General features: G+C 43.8%; 1 protein-coding gene across 1 annotated transcript in view; it reads right to left on the bottom strand.

Annotated features, from left to right (window-relative positions):
- The window catches only part of LOC110521363 (non-muscle caldesmon), a 41,722-nt gene extending 33,129 nt beyond the window's left edge, over positions 1–8,593 (bottom strand). The window contains exon 1 of the mRNA XM_021598869.2: positions 8,186–8,593. Within this exon, the coding sequence (XP_021454544.1) occupies positions 8,186–8,244 (59 nt within the window). The 5' untranslated portion in view covers positions 8,245–8,593. The remainder of the gene's footprint in view (positions 1–8,185) is intronic.
- Between the last annotated feature and the right edge of the window lie 2,991 nt (positions 8,594–11,584).

The following is an 11,584-nucleotide window of genomic DNA, read 5'->3' as shown; positions in this document are numbered from 1 at the left end:
TAGGTTACCCAGATACGTTCCACTATTTTCAATGTTGGTTTCCTTCACAATCAGAACTGGTGGCCAGGGGAAAATGAGCTGATAACCAAGTGCCCAACGCCACTGAGTGATGGATGAACCAGGAAGTATTGTCATGGTTTCACAAAGGCGACTTCACGGACGGGTTGAAAAACTAATGTATAACTCATTTGATATGTCGATTGAGACACAAAGGATCATTTTTGACTTTGTCTCCTCAAAAATGTTGACACAACACAACCATTGTGGAGACAAGAACGCAGGCACACCATCCCATTTGGTATGGTATTAGAGGATGTGGCAGTCAGACTTAACTTCTTACCCTATCATTCTTTTTCCTTTCATTTGCATTATGGGATTATCTCATTCTTGGCACCAGTCAAACGTCTGACTCAGATGATGATGTCATTAATCTGTTGGTGACTGGATCGATGGCCTTTCTTTCTTTGTCATCCTCTTTCACTCACTGTCTAAATCTGTTCTTGTTTAAACCTAATCTAAGAGACCCATTTTCTCACCCCGTTTGTCTTCTGGATCTGCAACCGTGGGAGGTGGGGGGGAATAGCAGTGAGGAAAGACACGCCAAAGAATCTGGTTTACATTGGGGCTTATGTTGCCTTTCCTGACAATTGTAACGACATCTAATCTCGACTTCCTCTAAATAATGTTCAAAAGCCACAGGGCCAAAGAGACAGATCCCGACAGTTAGACTGTTAAGTGGATTTATTTGGGGCTGTTTTTCCCCTTTGTAAATTCACACTAGAGCAAGCCTGAGCATGCCACTGTTGTCTCCACACAAAACTGAAAACAAACAGACAACTGCCTCTCCAGACCAGATGGGTCGGTGTTGTGTGTCACAGGGGAGTGTGATTAGCAGAGTTCTTGGAGTGGGAACTGCCAGATGCTTCACCTTTCTGAAATACTTATTTACTTATCAAATCACATTTTATTTGTCACATGCACCGAATACTGTGAAATGCTTACTTACAAGCTCTTTCCCAACAATGCAGAGTTAAATAAGAAAGTGAAAAACACATGAGGAAATATACCACACAAGAATGAAGCTATATACAAGGAGTACCAATACCCTATCAATGTTCAGGGGTACGAGGTATTTGAGGTAGATATGTACAGTGCCTTCAAGAAGTATTCATACCCCCCCCCCAACGATCTACACAAAATACTATGTAATGTCAAAGTGGAAGAAAAAATCTAACATTTGTATAAAATTCATGGAAAATAAACATTCATAGATATTCATTAGATAAGTAAGCAATAGATTACAGTCACATTTGGCAGTGATTACTTGCTGTGAGTTTTTCTGGGAAAGTTTCTGAGAGCTTTGCACACCTGAATTGTACAATATTTGCAAAAATTCTTCAAGCTCTGTCAAATTGGTTGTTGATCATTGCTAGACAGCCATTTTCAAGTCTTGCCATATATTTTCAAGCTGATTTAAGTCAAAACTGTAACTAGGTCAGCCAGGAACATTCAATGTCACCTTGGTAAGCAACTCCACTCCAGTGTATATTTGGCCTTGTGTTTTAGGTTATTGTCCTGCTGAAAGATTAATTTGTCTCCCGGTGTCTGGTGGAAAGCAGACTGAACCAGGTTTTCCTCTAGGATTTTACCTGTGCTTTATTTTTATCCGCCCAAATAAACTTATGACAAGCATAACCATAGCATGATGCAGCCACCCCCATGTTTGAAAATATGAAGAGGGGTACTAAGTTGTGTGTTGTTTTGGATTTGCCACAAACAATGCTTTGTATCAGGACATAAAGTTAATTTCTTTGCCACATTTTTTTCAGGTTTACTTTAGGGCTTTACAGTTTTGGAATATATATCCTGTACAAGCTTCCTTCTTTTCAATTAGGTTAGTATTGTGGAGTAACTACAATATTGTTGATCCATCCTCAGTTTTCTCCTATCATAGCCATTAAACTCTGCAACTGTTTTAAAGTCCCCATGATGAAATCCCTGAGTACCTTCGTCTCCGGCAACTGAGTTAGGAAGGGCGCCTGTATCTTTGTAGTTACTTGGTGTATTGATACACCATCCAAAGTGTAATTAATCACTTTGCCATGCTCAAAGGGATATTCAATATCTTTTTTTAAATTTTTTTTACCCATCTTCCAATAGGTGCCCTTCTTTGCGAAGCATTGGAAAACCTCCCTGGTCTTTGTGATTGAATCTGAGTTTGAAATGCACTGCTCGACTGAGGGACCTTACAGATAATTGTATTCATTTATTTAGGCTTGCCATTACAAAAGGGTTGTATACTTATTGACTCAAGACATTTCAGCTTTCATTTTTAATTCATTTGTAAATATTTCTAAAAACATAATTCCACTTTGACATTACGGAGGTATTGTGTGTAGGCCAATTTGAATCCATTTGAAATTCAGGCTGTAACACAACAAAATGTGGACAAAGTCAAAGGGTGTGAATACTTTCTGAAGGCTCTGTACTGGGCCATCCCCACCACCCTCTGTAGTCAAGGGCGGTGCAGTTGCCATACCAGGCGGTGATGCAGCCAGTCAAGATGCTCTCTATGGTGCAGCTGTAGAACTTCTTGAGGATCTGAGGGACCATACCAAATCTTACTTACTGAGGGATTTTATTCCTCCTAGAGCATAGGCCACCAACAAACTTAACAGAAAAAGGCCACTCCTGGGTTTCAGACTGGAGGTTCAGATATTGGGAGAAGTTTGACGGTCCATGTTGACCATGTTTCATGATGTTTCATGATAATGTACTGTATTTGGTTAGCAAAGTGCGGGTTGCAGGCAGCCTGAGTGAATTTTGCTCTGGAAATTAATGACATGATCTACCCCAGCAATATCAAATGCACTGAGGGTTGGAATGATTATGGAACAAAATGTGAACCCCTCTGGTAGTTCATTCCCATCTCTGACTCCCTTGTTAGGTTTGACACCTGGCTGTTAAAGATGATTGACTGGCCACCCGGAGATCACAAAGATCAATGGAGTACAGGAAGAGAGGTGACCCCTAACATCTCACTGTGACACACCGGGTTTCCTGCCACACTGTGAAAATTTGAGCCAAAATTATGACCGAGCCATATATTCCTTCTGTTGTGTAGCATTTACATGTACACACACACACACACACACACACACACACACACACACACACACACACACACACACACACCCTTTGCTTGACCGTTGTACGTAATACTTGACTAGAGATGCATTAGTTAAGAAAGTAAGTATTTCACAGGAAACCACAGTCATTATTATCTTAAAGTTAGAAAGGTTCAGAACACTTGTTTAGCTCTTCGCTACTCGCTGAACGATTATATAATAACATGGTTTCCTTCCTCTATTAAAAGCCAAACAGACAGACACTGAAGAGAGGGTGCTGTGAAAAATGTCCAGGATGATGTCATGGTTGTCATGAAACAAGTTAGAACAGTTGCTATGTGGACGCCATTACATCAGCCAGCCACAATACTATGTTGTTGACGATACTGAGGAGATTACTTTTCCAAGAATCGGGTGAACAAGTCACTAACTGAGAGGAGCTTTTGCCAATTCACACTGCCATGACCTAACTTGAACTACAGATTAAAACCAAGTCAGCTGTAGCCTTATGTGTCTCTACTCAAACGAATGAAAGTCTACTATGAATGCCACATCATCATGACACTTTCCAGTCATTCCAAAATGGCTGGTCATTTTCAGTGAAATGCAACATGTTTATGGCAGACGTTTACACACGGTCACCTGGGGAGGATGAACTATGACCATGGAGGTGACTGCCAGGCAATCTGACTGCATTGCCATCAGAGGGGGCTGGTGAGAGGAGATATAGGAGGACGGGCTCATTGTATTGGCTGGAATTGAATAAATGGAACGGTATCAAACACATAAAACAGGGAAACCAAGTTTGACTGTTCCATTTATTCCATTCCAGCCATTACAATGAGCCTGTCCTCCTATAGCTCATCCCACTAGCCTCCTCTGGCTGCCATGGACCCAGGCCTGCCTGGGCTCCCCCTGTAAGCCAGTAGAGGAGACAGTAATCACTAATCGCCATGTTATGGCTCTCGACTGGTCCCCCGTGCAGAGCCCAAATGGAGCACAGCTCATTTACTACAGTCTGGGAACACCAGGGTCCTTTTGGTTTGTTTACCTGCGGACTTTAGTCAAAGCTCATTACACACAGGTAACTGACAAAATAAAGCAAAACACCAACATAAAGCGTCTTAATGCGTTGGTCTCAACTGCATGGAATACCCTGATACAGCTGTTCAATGAGCAGGTCTGGTGAATACATTTGCACTTCATCTTATCTCACTGTGTGGGATTTGATGGTTTTAAGTCCATGGTGAGACCAATAGAGATAAAATCCATCCACCATTGAGTCTATCTTATCCTATAGGATCTTAACTGACCAAGGCAGGAGAGATAACCGTCAGAAAGCCAGTCTGTCTATCACCTCTTTCCCTTCCTGCTCTAAAGAGAGTGATCTCTGGAGAGGGAAACACCTGGGTGTTTGCTTTCTCCTGTTGCCCTCCAAAACCCGACAACCTTTGGTAAGGCACACCATGGCAAGGGCAACGGAGAACCTTGGTCAAACATAGTTTACTATATAGGGAACAGGGTGCCATTTGGGACATAGTCAGAGTTCATTGCCTTTTCACTCAACTGGCAAAGCCCACCACATTCCTCTGTCTCTTATCTCTCCCCCCTATCGTAAAACAGAGAGAACACCTAGTCCACCGAGGTCACAGGCTGAGGTGGGTGGATCTGTAGTATTAATGTGCCTGTATTGATCAGAATCAGAATTGCCTTTATTCGTCAAGGACATTTTAATATACCCAGAATTTATCTTTGCGAAATGGTGCTGCCTGCAATAGACAAAATATACATTTACACATAGTCTACATATAGACAATATAGACGCAGGCTAGCATAGGGGTGAACAGGCCAAGGTGGGGTGGGTCTGTAGTATGAGTGTGTGTGCATTAATGCAGGCTAGCAGAAGGGTGCACAAAACAGACAGGCTTGCTCTGCTTGACGCTTCCCTGGATGCCTTGTGAATGATCTCATCACAAACCTCTGAGTGATGGAGGATCAGAGACGAGGAAGACGGAAAAGAGAAAAGCTCTGTCTCTTTCTCTCTCTCTTTCTCGCTCTCACTCTCTCACCCTCTCTTTCTCTTACTCTCTTTCTCTCTCCATGTTTCTCTCTGTCTCTCTCTGTCTCTATGTATGTCTCTCTCTGACTTCATTCAAAACAGATCCACCTCACATTCTTTCCTTGACCCATTCTGATGAATGGCACAACATCAGATAAAATGTGTTTAGTGGCCACTGCTTTTTCTGATTGTTTCCATTTGTGTTCTGTTTGCTTTTATTGGTATCGACACAGCGCTCTTGGAGGTTTTAATGTGGTTTTACTGTGAATACCTCCTCTTTGGGACAGTTTCACTGCTTAGTGTAAGGGTGCTTTTCACCAACAATAAGACTCAAATTTGAGTCTGTTTGGCTTCTAACATCAGTATTTCTGACTCACTTAATAGTAAATCTGAGGCAACATAACATTTAATCAAGAGGATGAAGGATCATGAACAAACTGTAAACCATATTTTTGTTTCAGTAAACAAATAATAAACACTTCCAAGGGTTTGGCATTGTCATATACTTTCTAATGATGGGATGGGACTCACTTGATAAAAAAATATTGGGCAACAGAACATGTAGACAAGCGTGTGAGAGGTTTGGCATTATCTGACACTAAGGTTGGGATGGAGAAGTGTCTGTCTGAAGCTGATGTCATCCATCTCTCTCCACTTTCCCAGTGGGAACATCTGCACTGAGGATTAGCCCAAGTGTCTCGTGGGAACACAGTGTTGATGCACCCCCCCAGGCCTGGCTGTATAGAATTTATGTTCCCTAAAGACATTGGATAAAGTGCCTTCTACCCACCTCCTAACTTTCCACACCCTCTGAGCAGCCTAAGTGCCTAAGCCTCAACTCTCAGCTGTTTCATAAACCACACCTGCTCTGCTCCACCGGAAATCCTCAAGCATGTCTTTCTTCTCCCATTGACAAAACTGGAACACTCTGAATAGACAATCAAAACAAAAGTTTGAATTCTCAGTGAAGACTGAATGCTGCATTCATTTACTCTCTTTCACTTATTCTTTTGTTAATCATGACAGTTGAAGTGTCTTCCTTTTCCCAAACAGTGTTCTGTGTTTGATCAATCAGGGAAGGCTCTGGATCGACTGATCCGCTGTTTGGAAATTAGACTGAAATGGGTCTCGATAGATGGAATCTATGTTATTTCATGTCTCTCGTATTTTAATTGTGTAATTGCCCCCCCTTCATGTTATAGTGATATTTCTATTTCTATTGTTTATTACCGTTTTCATTATTTTATTTCACTAGTCCTGCGAGTTGAAGCTGGAAGCATAAGATTTTCACTGTGCCTTGCAATCACACCTCCAACCCTGACCATGAGACTATTAAACACTCTGAATCTGAATGTTGAGTGATTTCTGGACTTGCACTAAATGGAGGCTATCGGTTTACAGACCACCTACACTTTACTTTCACTACTGGCTCTCTCCCTCAGAGTAACACTGGGGGAAAGGAAATGTAAAATAAAGAGAAATACCTAACATGCCGCCACCCATAAGCGGCCCCTTTTCACAAGGGAGTGGCCCATGTCACCCCTGTCACCTTTGACACAGTTCACAGCCCCAATTTGCCTCAGTTTCAGTCAGAAGCGAAAGCCTGGGGCACCAATCTCATAATCTCTCTTTCTTTCTTTCGTCCTTTCTCTCTTTCTCTCTCTCTCTCTTATTCCCTATCTCTGCCCCCCCCCCTCTCTCTCTCTCTCTCTCTCTTTCTTATTCCCTATCTCTGTCCCTCTCTCTCTCTCTCTCTTTCTCTCTCCATGTCCCCCAGAGTCTTCGAGAGGAAAAACAAACAACCAAGGAGATCTGATGTAAAGGTCTGTTTGTGGTGTCAGAGGCACTGCTTCAGTCCTAGCAGACAAAACTCCACTCCGTGGTGAAGGAAGTTTCTGATGAACTTCACCAACTTCACTGGAGACGAGACTCGTTTTTGTGAAATCTAGCTCTGACTACATCGATTCGCCCAAGGTCAATACTTCACAAATGTTTTCATTAGGAAAAGCCCACCTTGTACCTATGTTTGTCCTCTGAAGTTGCTTGCCTTTCTTTGTTTGCTGAAATCCATATTTTTTCTATAAACGTTAATCAAATACAACCACAGACTGCCCATGTGGCCATTGAATCTCAACAAGGAAACAGTCAGTAGTGGTATTTGATTAACTTCAGTCCCTGTCCAGGTTGTGTTGTCAACAGTGATAAGACCCAGGGCAGTGGACATTGAATTACCCCTACTGTAATCATAGCAACAGGAGAAAGCCCAGGGTCTGTATACATGAAGCGACTCAGAGTAGGAGTGCAGATTTAGGATCAGGTCCCCCCTCTTAGTCATTATGATATAGAAGGCAAAAGTGTGCTGATCCTAGATCAGCACTCCTACTCCGAGAACATTTGTGGAAGCTGCTGTGGGATCTACCTCTGACCAACATCTACAGTACACTGATCCATCTCTCTGGTGCTCGATCTGACAAACATGTTCACTAAAATGAGGCTGGCTAGCCAGAACTGGGGATATATGGCTACATGGTTTAGCATGGTTTACCCGGGGCGGCAGGGTAGCCTAGTGGTTAGAGCGTTGGACTAGTAACCGGAAGGTTGCAAGTTCAAACCCCCGAGCTGACAAGGTACAAACCTGTCGTTCTGCCCCTGAACAGGCAGTTAACCCACTGTTCCTAGGCCGTCATTGAAAATAAGAATTTGTTCTTAACTGACTTGCCTAGTTAAATAAAGGTAAAAAAAAAAAAAAAAAAAAAAAAAAAAAAAAAAAATACAGTGGTTCCTCAATTAAAAGTTGCGTCATACCACGGTATAGTGTACGATATGCCGTGCTATGGTACGCAATGGACTCTAGCAGGCTACAAACATAGTGCTGTGACTCAATTTACTAGAGTTGAGCACCTTTTTTCTCGAGCATACCTGAAAAACAGCATACTTAACTATCTTTCTCTATTCAAACTATCTCTACTCCAAAAACGGGTTTCATGTTTTTACTCACTTCAAGAGGTTCTGCAAACCTTGCTTGCTGGAGTTTCTTCTCAGGATAGCATGTGACATGTCTCCTTTCTCCTCTTCTGACCCTCTTATTCGGAATCAAAATATCACAAGTGTAGCTCCTCTTCCTCCGACAGAATGACAGAACCTCTCTGTCTTTTCCAGTCCTGAGCCCAACGGCCAGTGATGAGGTTTCTATAGGACAGATCTCTGTACTCCTCTTTTGTCCCTCAGACGAGAAGGCACATACACTTTCTGACCTAGCCACACAGACACACACCCCCAGGGCTCCCTCTTCTCTTAGATGCTGGCCCCCACGTAGCCTGTTGAAAATGTGAGGAAAGCTCAGAGCAGCACTCTCTTTCCTCTCACAGAGACAGACTTTAGTTACTGCCCCCTTCACCCTCCTCCTCTCTCCCTCTCTCCTCCTCCTCTTCCTCTCTGCAACATGTGGTTCTTATTGAGTGCTGAGACCGTAGCCCAATATCTTTTTTCCTCCCTTACCCGTTCTGCAGGGTCATGTGGCTTTCCCTGGGGGAGATGTAAGATGATACCCCCACCCAACGTCCTCCAATCCAGACCCCTAATACCCCCCTGTCCCTCTGTCTGTCCCCCGGGCCCATCCACTCCCTACATCTCAATCTTCACTCAGATTGGAAAAGATGATGAAAACAATTGAGATATTTGTGTTTGGGAACAAACAACACTTAATGGTCCTACACATATGAATGCTTGTCCTGTTCACACTACCTCAAATTACTAATAATCAGTAAAAAAAAATATTGAGTAGGTTCAGTTTTATTTACCAATCATAAAGTAGTAAAAACATTTTGAATGAACACATTTCGTTTATCAAATATGATTTATTTAGAGGCATGTGGCATTTGGAGAAGTGCTGTGTGTCACTTTGGTGGTCCTACTGTTTATGTTCCTTTCCAGGCTGTCTGGAAACTGACACTCTCAGTGGGACTTGGTGTCAGTAAGGCCAGGTAGAAGATACATGACAAAGTTCAGTTTTCTTGGAAAACTATCAGGGAATATTCTGAACATGCAACAACAGGTCATTGGGGAGTCTCCTGTGTATTCAGTGTGTGTGACAAATGACAAGCATAGCGTCAGCAGACAAGTGGTAGCATAGCGTCAGCAGACAAGTGGTAGCATAGCGTCACTCTTACACTATTCAAACTTTATAACATGATTTATAGTTCCTATATGGACTTTCCGTTTTATGAGAACGTGCACTTTTTTCAGGCCCCAACGGAAGAACAATCACAACCCACTCAACACACACAGACAAACACACTTTCCTTTTCTGTTCAGCCTCTCATGTACCCCCCCCCCCCCCCCCCCCCCCGCCAAAGTACACTGTCACCAGGGCGACGGCATAGTCACTGCCGTTACCATGGCGAAGCTGCCCACCACTCACGCCTCCTGTGCTGCTGAGACTCTTTCTGTGACACGTCGGACAAAGGGAGTACTCAGCCTGTCAGAGCCCGACGTAGATTGGCCCTCCCACCGTCCCACCCCCCTCATCAGGAGAAGCTGCTCACAGCAACAGGGGAACAGCGGTGGACATGTAGAACAACCCAAACCAAATAAAATACTTTATGGCACCCTCACTGACCTGAACACTGGTTGTATCTAAACCTGGGTTTAAATACTATTTGAAATAATAATAATTGTAAGTACTTTATCTCTGCTTGATTAAGTTTCCCTGACTTAATCAACCAAAAAAATAGTCCCAAAATGTGAAACACAGCCCATCTGGCATTGTGGGCACGCTATAGCAAATGTTCAAACTATTTGAAAGATTTCTGATAATGTTTGAACACAACTCTGGGCGTATCCCACTGGTCTTATCCCGCTGGTCGTATCCCGCTGGTCGCATTCCGCTGGTCGCATCCCGCTGGTCTTATCCCACTGGTCGTATCCCGCTGGTCACATTCCGCTGGTCGTATCCCACTGGTTTTATCCCGCTGGTAGTATCCCACTGGTCGGATCCCACTGGTCTTATCCCACTGGTCTTAATCCCACTGGTCTTTTTCCACTGGCTGCATCCCACTGGTCTTATCCCACTGGCCGTATCCCACTGGTCGTATCCCACTGGTCTTATCCCATTGGTCGTATCTCACTGGTCTTATCCCACTGGTCGTATCCCGCTGGTCGCATTCCGCTGGTCGTATCCCACTGGTCTTATCCCGCTGGTCGTATCCCACTGGTCGGATCTCACTGGTCTTATCCCACTGGTCTTTTTCCACTGGCTGCATCCCACTGGTCTTATCCCACTGGTCGTATCCCACTGGTCGTATCCCACTGGTCATATCCCACTGGTCTTATCCCACTGGTCGTATCCCACTGGTCTTATCCCACTGGTCGTATCCCACTGGTCGTATCCCACTGGTCGTATCCCACTGGTCTTATCTCACTGGTCTTATCCAACTGGTCGTATCCCACTGGTCTTATCCCACTGGTCTTATCCCACTGGTCGTATCCCACTGGTCGTATCCCACTGGTCGTATCCCACTGGTCTTATCCCACTGGTCGTATCCCACTGGTCGTATCCCACTGGTCGTATCCCACTGGTCGTATCCCGCTGGTCATATCCCAGACACACAGAATAAACAGTCCCATAAGTGTAAGACACTACCTGGCCATGACACTGGGAAATCTAGATCTGCTAGTCTGACCAGCTTTCCCCCCTCATTTTTAAAAAGGCTTTTGTGTTATTAGTTTCCGTTACAACACCATAATTGATTAATAACTATACAGTAGTGTAACTAAGTCACTACTCCGTCTCTACTGTTAACTTTCTACACGGTCAAGTACTGGCGCCCGAAGTGAGTAATGACTGAGAAAAGATGACATTACATTCTACTGTAGTGTTCCTTTATAATGGAATAATATTATCCATTGTTCTTTTCAAAAGGTTATATTTAACACATTCTCAAGTCTCAGCAAGTTGTGTACCGTATTTGACCCACCGTACAGTGGATCACTTATCAGAGAGAAGGCCAAATGCCAGCCAACTCCACAGTATGATACCACCGGTGTGGTTGATCTACAGCTGCAGGGCCAGGGATTGACACAGACACACACACACATACACACACACACACACACGCAGGATCTGATCCACACACAGAACAGAACCCTGTCATTGTGCATTCCTCCCTTGACATTTAATCCAGGCCATGGCAGCCATCCCATCTGAGGCCATTACGAAGACACGAAGGAGGAGGTGGATCATCATCAGACACTGCTTTGTGACTGTGTGTCTGTGTCTGCATGTCTACGTGTTTACGTGTCTTTGTGTCTTTGTGTCTACGTGTCTTTGTGTCTACGTGTCTACGTGTCTACGTGTCTTTGTGTCTACGTGTCTTCGTGTCTACGTGTCTACGTGTCT

Source organism: Oncorhynchus mykiss, chromosome 30 (assembly GCF_013265735.2).
Source record: "Oncorhynchus mykiss isolate Arlee chromosome 30, USDA_OmykA_1.1, whole genome shotgun sequence".
In the NCBI taxonomy this organism is placed as follows: Eukaryota; Metazoa; Chordata; class Actinopteri; order Salmoniformes; family Salmonidae; genus Oncorhynchus; species Oncorhynchus mykiss.
The sequence above is the reverse complement of the archived record's forward strand: the minus strand, read 5'-3'. Positions and strand labels throughout refer to the sequence as shown.